Source organism: Gossypium arboreum, chromosome 9 (assembly GCF_025698485.1).
Source record: "Gossypium arboreum isolate Shixiya-1 chromosome 9, ASM2569848v2, whole genome shotgun sequence".
Classification (NCBI taxonomy): Eukaryota; Viridiplantae; Streptophyta; class Magnoliopsida; order Malvales; family Malvaceae; genus Gossypium; species Gossypium arboreum.
In genome coordinates this window covers 78,274,242-78,294,264 of record NC_069078.1, presented here as the reverse complement: position 1 = coordinate 78,294,264, position 20,023 = coordinate 78,274,242, and the positions used below count along the sequence as shown (strand labels likewise).

The 20,023-nt window shown below is 29.5% G+C and overlaps 3 protein-coding genes and 1 pseudogene across 3 annotated transcripts; 2 read left to right on the top strand and 2 right to left on the bottom strand.

Annotated features, from left to right (window-relative positions):
* The first annotated feature begins 217 nt into the window (after positions 1-217).
* LOC108455615 (tropinone reductase-like 1) lies at positions 218-1,697 on the top strand. The gene is made up of 2 exons (XM_017754155.2): positions 218-532; positions 724-1,697. The coding sequence occupies exons 1-2, from the start codon at positions 519-521 to the stop codon at positions 1,508-1,510; spliced, it is 801 nt and encodes a 266-aa protein (XP_017609644.1). The 5' UTR covers positions 218-518; the 3' UTR covers positions 1,511-1,697.
* Positions 1,698-5,048: 3,351 nt separating this feature from the next.
* Positions 5,049-6,061, bottom strand: LOC108455614 ((+)-borneol dehydrogenase 1-like; annotated as a pseudogene).
* A 1,275-nt stretch (positions 6,062-7,336) lies between these two features.
* LOC108456320 (tropinone reductase-like 1) lies at positions 7,337-8,526 on the top strand. The gene is made up of 2 exons (XM_017754920.2): positions 7,337-7,374; positions 7,559-8,526. Exons 1-2 carry the CDS (start codon positions 7,337-7,339, stop codon positions 8,343-8,345), a joined length of 825 nt encoding a protein of 274 aa, XP_017610409.1. The 3' UTR covers positions 8,346-8,526.
* Positions 8,527-10,221: 1,695 nt separating this feature from the next.
* Positions 10,222-11,981, bottom strand: LOC108456274 (secoisolariciresinol dehydrogenase-like). Its single transcript, XM_017754870.2, has 2 exons — positions 11,797-11,981; positions 10,222-11,181 (listed from the first exon to the last, which is right to left on the bottom strand). Exons 1-2 carry the CDS (start codon positions 11,841-11,843, stop codon positions 10,389-10,391), a joined length of 840 nt encoding a protein of 279 aa, XP_017610359.1. The 5' UTR covers positions 11,844-11,981; the 3' UTR covers positions 10,222-10,388.
* Between the last annotated feature and the right edge of the window lie 8,042 nt (positions 11,982-20,023).

The window sequence follows — 20,023 nt, the reverse complement described above, 5'->3', positions numbered from 1 at the left end:
TGGGAGTCTGAGTCAACTGTCTTAAAAATGATACTTTGAAAACTCTCCTGATGGGAGCCAATTCTCTTCTAAATAAATATAAATTGATTGAGTATTTAGGGACTGGAATATAAAAATAATAATTAAGAAACAGAAACAGAGGACCTTATGTACGGACAGCGAGTAACGTGGTGACAGAGGATTTGCCAAAATTGCTTGGCATATGTTTTAAACAAGATGGCATGTTCTGTGGTTGTTGTCTTCTTTTATTATTAATATTTTTTTTCAAACGTTGTAACCAGTTGTTTGATTCTGGGCTTCAGGAATTAAAACCGGGTTTTGGGATTGACTGAAATGAAACCTATTAAATGTTTTGGTTGAAATATTGGTGATCTTATTTTTATTTATTTCTCTTTATATACGCATATATAAATGCTTGGATACCAGTGAGAGAAAATAAACAAACAGCCAATACGCAAGTTTCTTCCCCTTCCTGCTAAATTCTAAATTTTCACAGACGTGTTAAAGTGAGCATTGCGATGTCTCAGAAGAGGTAACAAACTAAGAACTCGCACCCTAATTTTATGCATTACTATATATGTTCGAATTTTGTAGCACCTGTTTGTTTTAACAAGTTTCTTTCTCTTAGTTTGATTCCAATTTCGCGAGATGATCATAATCTTCTTTAATTCGCATGTAAATATCATATATTCCCCATATTGATGTATAATCTTCAAGTTTCAGGCTTGAAGGCAAGGTGGCAATTATAACAGGTGGCGCCAGTGGGATTGGAGCAAGTGCTGTGCATGTTTTCCATGAAAATGGTGCCAAGGTGGTCATTGCTGATATCCAAGATTGCAAAGGCCAAGCCCTCGCCAACCAGCTTGGCGAAAATGTTGCCTTCATCCATTGTGATGTCTCAAATGAAGATGACATCTGCAATCTTATCGACATCACCATCTCCAAACATGGAAAACTGGACATTATGTACAACAATGCAGGCATCATGGACCGCCCAACAAGCGGAGGGATTTTGGATGCTAAAAAATCAGACCTGGAAAAGATGTTTCAAGTCAACACCATCGGTGCTTTCCTTGGAGCCAAACATGCAGCAAGGGTTATGATACCCCAACGTAAAGGTTGCATTCTCTTCACTGCCAGTGCTTGCACTTCGATTGCAGGGCTTGCATCTCACACCTACGCAGCAACAAAGTATGGGATTCTGGGGCTGGCTAAGAACTTGACGCCTGATTTGGGGCAATACGGCATAAGAGTAAATTGTATCTCGCCTTATGGAGTGGTAACTGGTTTGCCAGGGATTACTGAAGAACAGAGATCCATTGTGGAATTGAAACTCAGCAACATGGGCAATCTAAAGGGTGAAATTCTTAAGCCAGAATGTGTAGCCAAGGCTGCACTATACCTGGCTAGTGAAGAAGCAAATTATGTGAGTGGAGTCAATCTCCTGGTAGATGGAGGGTACAGTGCTGTGAATCCAACCATGTTCAAGTTTGCTAACCTTGTTAATTGATTACCAACCAAGCAATCAAGGCATTGGCCCTTGCCAAAGTTTTTTTCTTTTCATGTGATGCAAAATGTCAGACTTTTTCTAGTCATATACATCAATATAATAAATAAATAAATAAATTTGTTGGGATATTCATGTAGTTGTTTGATGTGCTTATATATAATAAATACAATAAGAAATCAATTTCTAATTAGTTTTCTACGTGTAATTCGATTATCTATATAATTGTTTGGATGGTGCAAGGAAATTAATTGTTCTAAACTTATGATATACTACAAAGAAATTTATTTTGAAAAGGTAAGCTTGACTTGTACCTAACTAGAAATGTTGTCGACATATATAAGCACATGCTTCCAACGAAATTCCAATTTTTCAACTCCTAAATTTTGAAAATCTGTATCAAGAAATTAGGAATCAAAATCCTTTACTTTCTAAAACATTTGCTTGTACATTTTATATACGCAAGTCAATTGTTTAATTAATTTTATATATTAGATATACATATGCAGTGAAGTTATGTTCATACTATTTTGCATCTACGTATAAGTGTATGTTTAAAAATATATAATAAATTACAATAAAAAGTTTATTTTAAATTGTGAGTAATTTTTTTAAATAAGTAAATATATCATATTAAGAATATTAAATTATCATGCTATTCTCATTTGTCTTGAGTTGATATCGAGTTAGTTTGTGACACCAACTCAATTAACGACATTATTGATGCCAAAATGTGGGTGAAAAGAAATCTATCTAAAAGATATATTCATAAAAAAATTATATTAAGACTAAGTGAGACCTTGATTGAAATGGTTAAATTGATATTTGTTACTTTGTAAATAAGTGGGTATTATATTTAATGATCGAAGGCTTTTATCAAAAACTTTACAAAGAGTATAGGGATTTAGAACACTAATATAATAATCAATAATACTATATAATAATGTCTATATTATGTATTACTATTATAAAATACGATATCGTATTACATAGTGTAATAATATATTTCAAAACTATTGATATATATATATATATAACTATTAATTGGTCTAAAATCAAAATCAAATTTACCAAATGATTTGATTGAATTAGCTCGATTTGGTTAATTAAGTTGGTTTTAATTGCTAACTATAATTAATGGTATTCAAATTTAAGTTAAAACTGAATTAACCAACCGAACCGATCTATTTTAGTTAATCAGTCGATTAATCGATCTAATTTGGTCAGAGGTCAATTAATGATTTTTTGGAAGGTCGGTTAATTCGGTTCGAAATCTGGTAATTAACCAAAATAACGAAACTTAATAATTAATAATACAAATTATATTTAGTTTTAATTCAGTTAATTCGGTTAAATGAACATTATCAATTTATTTTTTTATATGTTTTATATTTGTTTTAACCAAAAAATAAAAACATATAAATTTCAGTTAATTTAATCGAAATATTTCAGTTCAGTTAAATTTTTTTGCAAAATTTTCGGTTCGGTTAACAATTAAAGGATTAAAAAGTTTGGTTAAGCATTCGAACACCCCTAACTATAATAGATGATATACTACTACATAATATAATAATATAATATATAACTATTACTAAAATTATTAATATGTATATATAATTATTAATATTATTATTATATTATAGATTATAATAAAAGATATAATATTACATAGAGGTGTCCATGGGCCAAGCCGAGCCCAACCAAAATTTTAGGCCCGTTTGTTAGGCTCGACCCGAAAAATGGACCTAACATTTTGCCCAAGTCGGTTCGAATAAAAATATTAAAACCCATGCCCGGTCAATTGGTATTAATTTTTTATATTATTTATTATATAACTTTTAAAATATATATATATATATATATATATATATATATATAATACACTAAACATACTAAAAACATTAAAGTAAATGTTTCCGAAAAATAGAAAATAAATTTAAAAATATGTATACTTAAATAACACTAAGATAGGTGCAACTTAACAAGCAGATGCCTCTAAAATAGTAACAAAATTAACAATATAACAATAACGACAAAATAGTAGCAACATTACTTCAAAAAAATAGTAACAACATAATAGGAAAAAAATAACAATAAAATAGCAAAAAAAAAGAGAGTAAAAAAGAAAGAAGAAAAAAACATCTTTTTTTTTTGCATATTCAAGCCAGGCCGGGCCCGAGCCAAAAAAGCCTTACCCGAGGTTCGACCTGTTTTCTAAACTGGCCTTATTTTTTGACCAAGTCCATTTTTTGGGCCTATATTTTTACCCAAACCCTCCTACTTTTAGGGCAGGCCTTTGAGCTCGGCCCATGGATGCAGTCTAGTATTATAAAATATAATAATATATTTGAAAACTATTAATACATATATAAATATAACTATTATTATATTATAAGTTATAATAAAGAAAATATAGTATCAATAGTTATGCGTAATTTTGTATATTACAATACATGTCTCTAATTAATAATACATAAAATTTTATTAAAATTTTAATATATTAATAAAATAAAATAAAATTAGATTTTGAATTGAGTTTTAATTTTTACAAAATGTATTTGATATTGGATTTAAATTCTTTTTATTGTGGACATAAGATTTGGACTATAATTAATTTATTTCAAGTTTGGTTAATAATGAGTATATTATTTGGGTTTGAACTTAGTATAATATTTTTAGTTTTAGAATAAATATTTTAGAATGTGAGTATTAGGTTTATAAATTTAATAAAAAATCAAACTTATTCAATTGTTAATATAATATAAAATAATAAACAATAAAAGATATTTTATTCAATTCATATACCTGTCATATAATAATAAATTTTATAAACAATTAGCATTTTAATTATTTTATATAAAATAAATCTATTAAATCTATATAATATATGTTTTTATAATGCAAATTTAAATTGCATTGTCCTTATATAAAAGTAAAATGAGTTATTACATTCAAAATTAAAATATCTATAACTTAGAAAATCCAAAATTATTTGAATTCATTAGAGCTTGTCGGGCTCGATTTAAGCCCATATCCAAAAAATCCAAGTTCGAGAAAATAAGAGCCCAAAAAGGTCCAAGCCTAAAGAAAATTTGAGATCGTGTTGATTAAAAAAATGAATTATATGAGTGAGGCTGTTATATTAAGGTCTGATAGAACTTAAACTACTTGTTATATTGGAGTAAAGATTGTGAATTTACCCTTTACAAACTTGGGAAACCAAATTATATAAAGATGTTTTGTGCTATTGTTTTATTTTATTTTTCTATGTTAGTCATTATAGTGACAGTCAAAGTGCGCACTACAGCCAAATACTCTTTTCAACGTTCAATTTTATAAGTTACCATAAGTAATTGGTAATTGTTGAATTCCAAATAGAATTTAAGATATTAATTAAGATTTTACCCTTGAAAAAGAAGAAAAAACCTTTCCTTTCAATGGGGGAATAGCGAATTTTTTATTTATTGCGGTAGAAGGATGCCTGGATTTGAGCAGAATCATTTTAATAAAAAGTTAACTGAAAACAAAAAGAAAGAAAATTTTAGTGAATAAGATTAAAAGCCTTCATAATGGTTGAATTGACAATGCTGAAACCTCCATCCAAAACAAGGTTGAGCCCACTTACATAATTCGCTTCATCACTAGCCAGGTATAACGCTGTATAAGCCAATCCCTCTGGCTTCATAATTTCCCCTTTCAGATTGCCCGTTGCTGTTAGTGACTGTTCTATGTTTCTCACCTCTGTTTCATTTGGTGCAATCATTGGAGTGACAACTCCATAAGGCGATATACAGTTCACTCTTATCCATAACGCCCAAGCTCTGCTGCCAAGTTCTTAGTCACGCCTAAAACTCCATATTTCGACACTGCATAGGCATTGCCTGATAGCAGCCCTGCGATTGCAGTACAAGCACTAGCTGTAAAAAGTATGTATCCTTTGCGCTGAGGCGCCATCACCCTGGCTGCATGTTTGGCTCCTAGGAGAGCACCCACAAGGTTTACCCCAATAACTTGGTCTATTTCTGACTTTGTGATATCTAAAATGGTGCTTAAGGTACGGTCCAGGATGCCTGCATTGTTATGCATTACGTCGAGTTTCCCGCACTTGCTGATTGTGGCGTCAGTGAGGTTGCGGATATCATCTTCGTTCGTCACATCACAGTGAATGTAGCAAGCACTTTCGCCCAGCTTTCTGGCAAGGGCTTCTCCTTTGTTGTCCTGGATATCAGCGATGACCACCTTGGCACCATTCTCATGGAAAAGGCATGCTGTACTTGCTCCAATGCCGCTTCCCCTCCTGTTATAATCGCCACTTTCCCTGCTGACCTGAAATGAAACCATAGTAAAAAAGCAACAAATAATGTAACAACAAGCTTAAGAGAAAATAATCGATTTTGTTGTTCTACAGAAAAGCAACTGAATCTCCTCGACCCCAAAAGGACACCGACAGAGTTGTATATAAATACCAGCAATTTGGTAAGAACTGTAACTAGAGCTTGTAGGAAAATTTTAATACCTTTTAAGGGGTGAAATCAAAGAAGTTATATTGGTCATCTCTTCTTGATAAGAAATCTGAAATCAAGCAGAGAATAGGGACAAATGAGAGGTGGTTGGTTTTTTATTCATCGTGAGCTCTCTATATAACAATAACGGAAGATAAGTGGGATGAAAACGTGACTTGGTAGTAACATTTGTGAAGTCAAAATCTTGGATACTGATAAAATAATATACATTGTATTAAAGATGAATGAATATATAGATTTTATCGACTGCAGACCATGGACGCATCAGCAAATTACAAAGGACAACCAAAGGTCCAAAACAACAAACATACAGTGAAACCAAAAGGGTCGGCAACATTGGAAAAAAGGTGTTTGTTGGTTCCTAGCCAAGTGCAAAATGAATAAATTACGTTAAAATTCTACCAAGTATGAGAGACAAACTTGGGAATACGAGAAAAAGAAATACAAGTACACAATAATTTTACGAAATCAGATGACCCCAAGTTTAAAGCCACCTTAAAAGTTTAACTTCATTTAGATGGTTATTTTGCTATCAATTTCAACCACTTCAATCCAAATAAACAATGTTTAGATGTTTACTTTGTTATCAATTTCAATCGAAATAAACAACTGATACTTAAAAGTAAAAAAAAAAAAAACAAAAAAAACAAAGTCTAAATTACTTTTAGTAACTCTTAATATAAGTTAAAATTTAGAATTTAATTCTTATATTTTATTTTATTTTATTCACATTCATTTTACTATTTATGTTCGGGTTGTGTGACTATTCTCCTAATAGTGTCGTATCTAAGGTTTAAACTTGCATCTTTTTTGAGGTGTAATATATTTTACTACTACATCATACCATTGTAGGTTAGTTCTTATATTTTTATTTTTAAAATTTAATCTCTTACTTTTTAAATTTCAAAATTAAAATTTAATTGTTAATATTGTTAATTTTTTATTAAATTCAGGCTAATTATATTGTCGTATTTTGTAATTATCGACTATCAAATAAGTATTTTTTTTATTTTAAAATGTTATACTAACAAATTTAAGCTTAAATGATGATAGAAAGTTGAAGAGAAAAATGTTTGGATAAACATTTCAACTATTAATATTGCAGCAACGTTTGGATAAACATGGTTGATGATAAGCTTAAGTGATGATAGAATGTTGAAGAGATATCTAGAAAGAGAGATTGCGGTGATATTCTTTAACATTATCTTCGATTAGTGTTATATATGGAGCTCCCGATGAATCAAAAACCAACCGCCGATCATTTGTTCGTATCTCTGCTTGGTTTCAGATTTCTTATTAAGTAGACATGAGTAGTGTAGCTTCTTTGATATCACCCCTTAAGAGGTACTCCCACAATCTCTAGTTTCAGTTCTTCCCAAACTGCTGGTACACATATGCAACTCTGTTTCTGTCCCTTTGGTGTCGAGGACATTCAGTTTGACTTTCTGTAGAAGAAGGGACATATACCAAAATCGATTGATTTCATTTGCTATTGATATTGTTGCTTTTTACAATGGTTTCGTTTCAGGTTAGCAGGGAAAGTGGCAATTATAACAGGAGGGGCAAGCGGCATTGGAGCAAGCACAGCATGCCTTTTCCACGAGAACGGTGCCAAGGTGGTCATCGCTGATATCCAGGATAAAAAAGGAGAAGCCCTTGCCAAAAAGCTCGGCGAAAGTGCTTGCTACATTCACTGTGATGTGACGAACGAAGATGATATCCGCAACCTTACGGACACCGCCATCAGCAAGCACGGCAAACTCGACATAATGCATAACAATGCAGGCATCCTGGACCGTACCTTGAGCACCATTTTGGATATGACAAAGTCAGAAATAGACCAAGTCATTGGGGTAAACCTTGTGGGTGCTCTCCTAGGAGCCAAACATGCAGCCAGGGTGATGTCGCCTCAGCGCAAAGGATGCATACTTTTTACTGCTAGTGCTTGTACTGCAATCGCGGGGCTGCCATCAGGCAATGCCTATGCAGTGTCAAAACATGGAGTTTTGGGACTGACTAAGAACTTAGCAGCAGAGCTTGGGCATTATGGGATAAGAGTGAACTGTATATCGCCATATGGAGTTGCCACTCCAATGATTGCACCAAATGAAACAGAGATGAGAAACATGGAACAATCGCTAACAGCAATGGGCAATCTGAAAGGGGAAATTCTGAAGCCAGAGGGATTGGCTTATGCAGCGTTATACCTGGCTAGTGATGAAGCGAATTATGTGAGTGGGCTCAACCTTGTTTTGGATGGAGGTTTCAGCATTGTCAATCCTACCATTATGAAGGCTTTTAACCTTATTCATTAAAATTTTTCTTTTTTTTTTTCCAGTAATTTTTTTGTTAAAATGATCCTTCCTAAATCCAGGCATCTTTCTACCGTAATAATAAAAAAAATTGGTATTTCAATTCAGATCTTAAACTCTAACCATCAAAGTATTTGTACCAAAATTGTTTCGTATCTGATAGTTAAATTAAATTAGTATTAATTTTTTATTTTTTGAAATCAAGAAAGTAGAATCAATTATTAAAAACACTAAAAACACAACCTCTAACTAAATTGATTAACAAAACAACTCAGCAACTAATGGAATCTCAATATCATTCACAAATTGAATTATTTTATTGAGTTAATTGTTTACTTGTAAACTAGTTTTCTTAAAATTGAATACCACATTCAAGAAATTGGACTTCTTAGCTTCCATTGTCAAATATTACCTAGACGCAATCCAATATCAAGTATTAATAAATAATAACGTGAAGCTATAATTAACTCCATTTTAATTTCAATTTCTTGTATCCAACATTCAAACATCACTTTAAGCCCAATTTCACTCTCTAACAAACCACAAGTTTTCCATTTTATGATTCATCTCTTCAAATCCCATTTCCACCGCTCTCATTACGCTTTCTTTTCTTCACTGTTATTATTATTTAATAAAATACATATGTTTTCTAGTTTCTATCATGTTTATTTCTTTTAACTTTTATGTGTGTTGAGATATTTTTACTTTAATATTTCAAACTCACTTTCTTAAATATTACAAATCCATGATATATAGAAGTTCGAATTTAAATTACACTTATTAATTAAAAAACTGTTTTTTTTTTTTATTCTTCATGTCTATTTGTCAGTTCATGTTCGCAATTCATGGTTGTCTCTCCCAACAATGTTATCTTCAAGGTTTGAACCTAGATCCTCTCTATGGGAATGCATTATTCCTTACTATTGCACCCAACCACTTGTTACTATTTGAATAGAACTTTAAGCATAAAATATAGGGAAAAAGGTTGTGATAATTATAATTATTTTTTTCATTATTATTTAAAAATTTTGACCTAAACAAAAGTTGTACTAATTTTATTGATGTAAAATAGAGTTATTATTTGAATAGAACTCTAAGCATATTAATTATCACTTAATTAATATTAGAGTTAATTATATTAATTAGTTATTATTTTAAATAATATTACTTTGCATAAATTACAAAGTAAAACTACATTAGTTAAAAATACTTTAACTATTATTTGAAAATTTTCTATTATAATTTTGAATTGATAAGTTAATATATTTTAATTATATTCAATAATTCAAATAAAAATATTATTTTATGCTAAACTTAAAATCACATGCAACGCATGTGACATTAAACTAATGTTACTAAAATCATAAAAAGTATTTAATGTTGAATTCATAAAATAAATAAATAAAATAAGAAAGCATATCACATGCGTATGTGATTAAAACCACCATGTAGAATATAGGTATCGATTTACAAATAACATACAATAAATAATATGCAATATTTACGAAATTAAAAAGGAAAAAATAGTTTAAGCTTTGAGTAAAAAGAAATTAAAAAGGCAAATACTTGCTTAAGAATAATAAATGCACTCCAATTGTTTATCATGGTATTGTCATTTTTTTATAGCAGTCAAAATTTATCATGTTGGTGAAAAGAAAATTCAATATTAAAAATCAAATTATAAAAATTAAATATCAAGTTGCCTTGTGACATTAACTTAATCAATTACATTTTATAAAGTATAAAAGATAAAAACATCATCAAAATAATATAATAATCATTTAACCTTTTTTCTATCTGAATTGGTAACCCATTAATTCATGATATATTAATTTACACTTTTTCTTATTTTAATAATTTTTTCCATTGACAATGATCCTTGTTATTAACTTTAACTATTCCAATAAGAAATACATGCATCTTTTCTTTGTCCTCGATCTTTCAATATCTAATAGAAACGCTGCCTAAATAACTTCTTATTCATATAACTTTAAATGGAAGCTAATTAACAAGACGGGTAAGAATTTGCTTAGCAAAATTTTGTACTTACGAGTCATCGGGGTATTGGAACATACGGAACGACGGATTGACAACAGTGAAGCCCCCATCTATGAACAGATTATGCCCACTCACATATCTTCCCTCCTCACTTGCTAGGTAAAGTGCTGCATTTGCTACATCTTCGGCCTTAAGATACACACCCTTTAGGTTAGCCAACGCACTCATCGCTTTCTCCAGCTCCTCATCATTAACCCCCACGAATCCCGTCGCTAAAGGCGTTGCCAGAGCGTAGGGAGACAAGCAGTTCACTCGGATCCCAAATTGCCCTAGCTCAACTGCAGCATTTCTGGTGAGTCCCAGCACAGCATGCTTTGAGGCACAATACGCATGTGTTGCAGCAGCACCAACGGTGGAGCTTACGCTAGAAGTCGAAATTATGCTACCACTTCGAGCAGGGACCATCACCCTAGCGGCGTGCTTGATCCCTAGGAAAACCCCAGTTACGTTTACACTAAGAACACGATCGAAATCTGATTTATCATAGTCGATTATGCGAGCCTTGTCAGCATCAGCGATGCCGGCGTTGTTGAACATTATGTCTAGCTTGCCATGGGTGGCGACTGCTTTGTCAACAGCATTTTTTATTTGGTCTTCATCAGTGACGTTGCAATGCACGTAGGAACAGTTTGAAGAGCCTATGTCCTCACAAACGGAATGGCCCAAATCATCTTGGATATCAGCAATCACAACTTTGGCTCCATGGTGCGCAAACACTTTAGCAGTGCATTGGCCAATACCACTAGCTCCTCCTGTAATTAGTGCTACCTTCCCTTCCAGCCTGCACGTGATGGTTAGTAGTAAGATTAAGTCTGTATTTTCATTTTCTAAAGATGAATTTCAGTATTTACAACTCGTTTCTCCTTTGGAGAAGGCTAGTCCTTCCCCAAGGGTCTCATTCTTTTACCTAGAAGATGGATCCGACAACCTTGACTCAGGTCAAAATGAGCTCCCACCCAACTAATTTACTTACAGGTTGGCAACCGGGGGAAGATACTAGCTGGAACTTAAGATTTGTACTCAAAAACCAACCATTGAGTTTTCATTTTAAGATGTTAATTTCAGTAATCACAGTTAAATCCTGACAACCTCAATACAAAAAAATATATCAAAACAGTGCAGAAAAATACGTAATTGGACGAGGGGAGGTGGAACAGTGGGATCTTTAACATCATTATGCTATTACAGAATTGCAAACAACAAAGAGCTTCTGCTTCATTTTTTACCAATCCAAACCCATCAAATCTAAACTCTAGGAACAAAGATTAACATATATAAATGAGAATTTGATACCGAAGGAGAAGTTAGATTAACATCTGATAATCTGCACAACATCCAAAGAACAAATAAGATTACAGATTAAGATTGATAATAAAAAATGAGTCAATACTCCCACCTCTTTGTGACTGCTGAGATAAAAGATGAAGCAGCTGTGGTTGCCATTGTTTCCCACAATTCTTTGACAACGCAGATGAGAAAGACAACTATTATAAAACTCCGTCAACGGCTTGTCATCTTTTAATGGTACTTGAGGAGCAACAGGGAGATGTTCGCGTGTCTACAAATATCTCGTATTTTCTTTAAAAGTTATATATTCAGTTTTTTAAATTTACTATAATTTTAAACGTTTTATATTGTAAAATTATTTCCCCTCCTTTGTCTTTAAGAAAAAATGTCAAAAAAGTCAAGTGGTAATTTCTAGAAAAGAACGCAATACCACTTGCATCATTGGTTTGTTCGGTAACATTATTTATATTTATGTACAAGTAAATATATTCATAAAATAAATATATTTATATACAATTGTGATTAATATTTTAATTGGGGTACTTTTCAAAAATAAATATTTAATGCTTCATTCTTTTGACAATTAAACCCTTAACTATATAATTAAAAGATAATATAAACAATTATCATGTAACATTTCATATTTAAAACTCGAGTATTGCATTAATACAACAAACTATTAACCTGGTAGCACTACCTAATAACTTAGTGAGTTTCAAGTCTAGTTGCACTACATCAAGGTCCAAACCTTGTGTACAAACTCATCCTTAAAATTTATATAACAATGTATTTCATTGATAAAATATTTCATAATAATACTAGATTGAATATTTCTACAAGACTAAAGCATTGATAATATTTTTGCTATAATTATCATCTTAATTGTAATCGTTTAAAAATAAAACTTAATAAATTTTATTATTTTAATAAAATTTCAAATTATAATTTATTGTCTTTTTTTAAAAGAGTTTGGACTAAATTCACAATAGATTATTCAATAAAATTAGAGAAAACGCTATATTCTAACGGGACATTGGTTAGTAATTAAAAAAAGCTTATGTACTATAAACATCAGTATTGACCCTAAGCCTTCTTTTGGATCGAAATAAGAAGCTTAGGTTTGAATAATAAAATGATAAAAGCGATGAATTGTTAATTGGTGGGTGGCCGGTTCAAGCATCTACCTCACGGAGTTTGATAAGTAAAATATTACTAAATTCAAGATGCATTAATGGTGAAGTGCAGCGAAACGACAAAGATCATATGGGGGGCATCTTCTTTGGTGTCCAAAGCATCTTTCCTCCTCCTTTTTTTCTTAACAAAAAAAATTACTAATAATTAATCCAATTTATGATATGTTTTTTCTGGAAACTATTGTCGCTTTCTAATCAACCTTAAATAATTGATGTTTTTAGGAATGGGATTATCTTATTAGATGTAAATAATTTAGGTTTGAAGTGAATTATAAGAATCGAATTTAATATTTAGATAGTGTTTGAAAATTTGTTTAATGATTGAATTTAAGTGTAATTGTTTATAATTACGTACACATGAATGATATGTTTGAGTCATATCGAATTGAGCATAATTGAAGTACCTATTTACATTTTCTAATTATTAGTGGAGGCTAAAATTTAAGTAATTACACTAAAATCTAATTATCACACTCATATATTATTTAAATTTAAAAAATTATTTTTATACAAATTTAAGTTATAAAAATTATATTATATGCATGAACATATATGAGTATTTAGTATGGTTATGACAATTTTTTAAAAAATTGTATTATAAATATTAAAATTATATTATAAAAATAATTTATATTATTTTATAAAGTCATAATAAAAAATATATTATTTAAATATTAAAATAATTTAAAATAATGATTCCATTTATAAAAAGTTGTAACTATTATTTATAAATTTATTTAAGTGAACATAACTTACTTATTAAAAGTTATGCAATTTGTATAGATTTTATAAGAAATTATTTATAGAAAATATATTATAAACGTTATAAATAGTTAACAGATGCTCGTGCTTGACAAGAGTTCTCAAGGTAAACAAACTTGGAAATTAATCTTTATACTTAATCAAGCACAATCTTCTATTATTTTCCTAATCGTATAACTCGTCATATTGTATTAAATGAGACATATATTAGTTGACTTAAGATTCATGTACCATTTAACCAAAATATAAGTCTAAATTTGCTTTCATGTGTGTTCTACGTGGGAATTACATTGATGCTAACAAAAGAAGAACTTAAAAATTAATCCTTATATCATGTCAATTACAACCATGTATTAATTTTCCAATCATATAATTGGTATTGTATTATATGAGACATATTAGTTGACTTCAGATTCATATATCATCTGACCAAAATATAAGTTTAATTTGCTTTCAACTATGTTCTTCATGGAAATGGCATTGATGCTACGAAAGAAAAAAGAAGTAACATGAGACCATTCTTTGATTAAAGTGTTGTTTGATTAATTAAAATTAAATATCAAACTTATATTATAAAATATGTTTAGTATATTTTTAAAATTAAGTATGAAATATGATTAGATTGTTTGATAAATGCATTAAATATAAAGTATTTAAAAGATAATGTTAAATGAAATAAAATAGAATAAAAAGAATTGAAATACAATTATATTAAGTGATAGAAGTTGCTTATCTATTTATTGTTTTCTACAAATTTTTTCATTAGAATTTATTTTTTAAAGAAACTAAATCTATTATTTAAGTAAATATAACTTATTTATAAAAGGTTATGACCAAATAATATGGATATAACTTACTTAAGTGTCCATGAAATATATTACAAAAGATAATATACTTATTTATAAAAAACTGTTATATATATTTAAAATTGTTATAATTTTTTATCATAACTTATTTATAAAAATAAATAGTTTTAAATTTATGGTAAAATATATTATTTATAATAAGTGTTATAAAATTTATTAGTCACTTTATAAAATATTTTTATAAATATTATATATTATAGATTTAATATTATTTTGACCTAATTTACATATTATAAAAAAGAATATAATCTTGTATAAATCTTTCTCCAAATTAGGATTGATAGAACCATAAAAACCTAATATAAAATTTAATAAATTAGGATCTGTCATGTTAGATCATTAAGAACGAAACTAAATGTAAAAGTGTACCTTAATTCATTCATATATAGAAATCTTCGAGTCTTATAGTTTTGATATTCCAAATTAAAACACAAGTATTTTAGAGGAGGTGACTCTTTCTTTTCTAAAGGTGGGATGTCAGAAAAGTTACGTATGTATAATTTAAGAACCATAACATGTTAGAGTAATTAACTAATGATTAGTTCAATTTCGGTTAAGTCTGTTAAGCAGTTAGTCAATTGATAAACTCACTTGTATTTGTTATATAAGCACATGTGCTGTACAGAAACAAAGGCATGAAATATATGAATCATTCTTCTTGATGTATACTGTTTCCTATAGAGTTTTTGTTATAGTTTAACATAACCTAACGTACAACTTTTGCAATTAACCTTAATTTCTAATCAACCCATCGTATAATTAATTTTAATATATATATATATATATATATATATAACACTTTTATAAATAAGTATATTATCTTTATAAAAAAAGTGTTATATATATTTAAAAATGTTATAATTATAACATAAAAAGGTTAAATTGTACTAGCATATTGTATACTTCATAACTTCATTCTTAGGTGAAATTGAGATGATACATACTTTGAAGAATACATGAAAGAAGGAGATATTGATAATTTTCATGATACAGATATAGATCCAAATGAAGAAGAACTTGGTCAAAGACTAACAAATGATGATAAGGAATTTATGTTAAATGTTAAAAGAGTTAATAACTCAACAAATATGAAATGCTAGAATAATTAAATAAAATTGCATCTGGTGTTTATTTTTCCTGTTATTTTATTAGTAAATGTTTTATATTCTACTTTCTTGGACTAAATGTTTTATCGACTACTTTCTTGGACTAACAATATTACATATGATTATTCAATTTTAATTTTTGTTACTCATTTAAAACAATTTTATTGTACAGAAAATTTTATAATAATTAATCCTTTATAAAATATAATTTATATAATTACAATTTATACTATGGTGTTTAAAAATTTGAAAAATAAAATAGTTAACGTGAAATTTGGAACCAAAATTCCGCTGCGTTGGACGTCTCCTTTCCTTTTAATTTTATTATTTTCAACCTTTCTATTATTTATTATTGTTTTTTTCTTCCTGCGATATGGCAGCTAAATATCAAACAATATCACCTTCTTACAATTACAAACACCCCGCTTTTATATTCAATCTTTCAAAATATAATTAGCATACCAAGACCTGCCAAGTGTTCTTCTTCATTTGTTCGAAATATATATATTTGACTTTTTAGGTTTTAACTAATATTTTGTATATCATTTCATGTTATCTAATACCAAATTTAAGTTAAAATTATATTAAATATTATGGCACATTTATTCAGGACAATGCTCTATTATTGAAGTATAGGAAGCTATTGTTGACAAATATGCTAAGGAAAAAACAAAACAAACAAACATGAAATTGAAAATTTTAAAATTATAGCTTTAAAAATTAAAGAAATAACACATGTATGCATGTGGAAACCATATATTAGAATATAATGGTGTGTTTAAAAATAACATATAATAAATAATGAAACTTATGTTTTGAAACTAATTAATAATAATACATGAAATGTTTACAAATATTAAAATAAAAATTAGATTAAATTGTGAGTAAAATAGAATTTAAACACATTTAAATTGATGCCAGTAATAAAGTGTGCATAACAAAATTAAAATATATAAAAATCAAAATTGAACTTTGATTGAGTGATAAAATTAATGTTTCACTAATGCAATGGGGTGGGTTTAAATTCCACAATATATATTTTATTTATTTATTTTATAAAAAAGACTAAAATATCTTGAATAATATAACTTATTTTAAATACGAAAAGATATTTTTGTAATTTTCTAATTGAGTTGGTGTCCCGTATCAACTCAATCAGAACTTAAATAATAGTAAATAATAATTAATATACTATTAAAAACTTAAAAATTAAAAATATTTTTCTCATCGAAATATATATATTTTTTATTAAAATGGATAATTTTAAAAAAATATTTGTTAAACAAAAATATAAATAGTATATTATATTAAATTTATTTAATATAAAACATAATTTATATACCGTAATCTTATAAAATTTTTAAAAGAAAATTTAATATAATTGAATTAATTTATTTGTGAGTTGCATGGATAAACTAGTTTAAGTTCTAATACTACACTTAGCTATCAAGTGTAATTCATTTTTTAGTGCTGGACAGTTTACTTGGACTGGGACATAAGTATAAATAATTAAGTATAAGAATCTAACTCGGTTTTATTAAATAAACAAATTAACTCTGGAAATATTAGAAAGTTATATCTTTAATAAAAGTTGAATTTAAAAAATAAAATTCTATCAAATCCAACTTCAGCTGCATGTGAAGTCACTTTTTCTTTTCATTTTATGAAGATGCTAGTAGGGTGGTTGGCCCATCCTCGTCCCATGTGATTCTGAAAGAGGTATGAAAATTGGGAAGGGAGATTCCGACTGGTGTAAAGGCTAAGAAATTTTTATGGAAAATGTGTTCTAATTCGCTAGCTACTAGGGAAATGTATTGAACATATGGTGTTGTTATGTAGTTGGAATGGAGAAAGAGTGGTAAAGTTGATGTTTTTGGGTTGTTTGAAGGAAAAATGAGCTGTGGGCGGATTAAGGTGAATTGTGATAGTATAGGAATAAGGATTGATATTAGGTGAGAACATGATGAGAGTTGATCAAATTATTCCAAATTTCTGGTAATCGGAGAATATTAGAGCCAGTGATGAATTTTGGAAAGGTGGTGTTTACACTCAATTTAAATCTTTTATATTTCTCTTATTTTAATTCCATTTCAATTCTAAACCTTACAACTCTAATTATGTGTCCATTTTAAACTCCAAATATTGGACTCTTGAAATTTGTGTTAATGGATTTGGGCCTACTTTATTTTGCTATTGAATCATTTTGGGCTTTGACCATTGCCTTTTAATTTATAATTTTGAATATATATGTTTAAAAACGAAAAGACCCTCAATCTCATCAACCTCCCTCTACCACTCTCGGCTCCCACATCCTTTCATTCTGCCACCAACAACACATCCACCGTATCACCCCACTGAGCATCATACAATCCCCCCACAACCCTCGATCGTCTTTTTTGTTCATCATTCTCAGCTCCCTTACAAGCATCATCATTCTCACCCTCACTGTTACATTCTCGCTCGGACCTTCCATCATCTCATTCTCATACCCTCCATCGCCAAGACCCGAGACCACCATTCTGGGCTCCCATCTCTAACACCCTCGCTTTTCCCACTATCTTAACACCACTGCCTCCCCCAATAACCCAAATCTTATCATTGGCCGGGCCAGGTTAGATTGATATAGAATTTTAAGCCCACTCTCAAAGCCCAGGCTGGATCTACTTTAAAAAATGAATATAAAATTTTAGTCAAACCAGACCCGTATTAAAAATATTACACTCGAGTCCAACTCAACCTAAGTGTGATAAAAAAAATTTAGATTATTTTTATATAAAAATAAATTTAAAAAATATAGTACAACTAAAATTGTTAAAATAAATGTTTCCCAACAAATTGAAAATACAAAAAAATGCATAGACATATGATTCGAGCCAGGTCAAAAAAGTTTTGCTCGAGGCCTAGCTTGTTTAGAAAACGGGCTTTTTTTTTTGTCCAAGTCTATTTTTCGGGCCTATAATCTTGCTTAAGCCCTCCCACTCAAGTGAGCCTTCGAGCTTGGACGGATGGCTCGGCCCATGATCAGGTCTAATCACCATCGTTCATCATTATGAAACGCACTCATACACAGTCCACACACCATCCTTATTAAACCCAAAAGGCAACAACATAAGATACAAAAATCAACAACCAAAATCAAATAAAAAGGAAGAGAGTTTACCGAGATTGGCATAGAGGCCAAAGGGTAGCGCATGACAATAGAAGAAGACTTGGATGGTAGTGGTTTAGGCCAGCAGCGACAACACTGGGGTTCTCGACTTGGAAAGAGCGATGCATCGTTGAAGCAGTGAAGGAGAAGAGAAGGAAAGAAGTCCAACGATGACTGTCAAAAAGCGCACCATTGACAGCGAGAAAAAAACACTTATGAAAAAGTTAGTGGACGAGCATTTGATAAATATATTGTGTAATGGTATATAATAAGTGAGAAATCAATAATGATGCTTTAGTGGAATGATTTCATGACTAAATAATGTTGTAATTAATAGACGAAGAGCCAAAATTTAATTACAAATTATTTGAGTCCTAATTATATATGTTCAATCGATCTCTTCGCTAGTTCGAGATAACTAGAAATGAATTGCATATAAAACCAATATTATGAAATGAATGAAAACAATAAAGTAAAAGAAATAGATCACATGTATTATATGTAATAAATGCGTTTTTTTTGCTAAAGTGTAAAAGATGACTTAGAAATTAATTTAAATTCTTCAAATTATTATTTCAATTGTAATTAAATAATTGAAGTTCAAGTAAGAATTATATTAATTAGTCATCACAGATTTATTAATAAAGGAAATTAAATATGTTTTTCTCATGGATTCTAATATGGTGAATTTGTCTTGACTTTAATGAAATTAGACTTGGATTGAGAAAATAATTTAATTAGGAAATTAATTAAATTAATTAATTAATTAATTAACTAATTGATAAATAAAAATAAATAATGGGTTTGATAAATTATAAGTGTTGAATAAAAATTTAGATTACACCTATAATTAACCCAATACATGAAAGGTCTAAAATAAGCCCAGTAAATACAAAGGGTGGTAAAACCTAGTATTTGTTAAGGCATACCACTGCTCTGTACTCCTAATTGGAGTAGAAATTGTGTTTTCTATTAAATATTATTATTTAATCAAGTCTTATTCAAATATAAATTGTAACACCCCTAACCCGTATCAATCGCCAGAACAAGATTACAGAGCATTACTGGAGTTTACAGAACAAATAGACAAAAATTTCAAACATTTCACATCATATAATATCCATATCATAAATCACTCAAATCAAACATATTGTCCCTTATATGAGCCATCGAGGCCCAAAATACGCATTACAAACAAGTCGGGACTAAATTGGATGCTCAAATTTTTTTCAAAAAACATTAAAATTTTTCAAGCTGCAGG

Bases quoted from the DNA above. Each gene is read 5' to 3' on its own strand.
- LOC108456320 (XM_017754920.2), top strand. From the start codon at position 7,337: ATGAGTAGTGTAGCTTCTTTGATATCACCCCTTAAGAG. The intron at 7,375-7,558 runs GTACTCCCACAA...GTTTCGTTTCAG, and splicing joins TTGATATCACCCCTTAAGAG to GTTAGCAGGGAAAGTGGCAA.
- LOC108456274 (XM_017754870.2), bottom strand. From the start codon at position 11,843: ATGGCAACCACAGCTGCTTCATCTTTTATCTCAGCAGTCACAAAGAG. The intron at 11,182-11,796 runs GTGGGAGTATTG...CATCACGTGCAG, and splicing joins ATCTCAGCAGTCACAAAGAG to GCTGGAAGGGAAGGTAGCAC.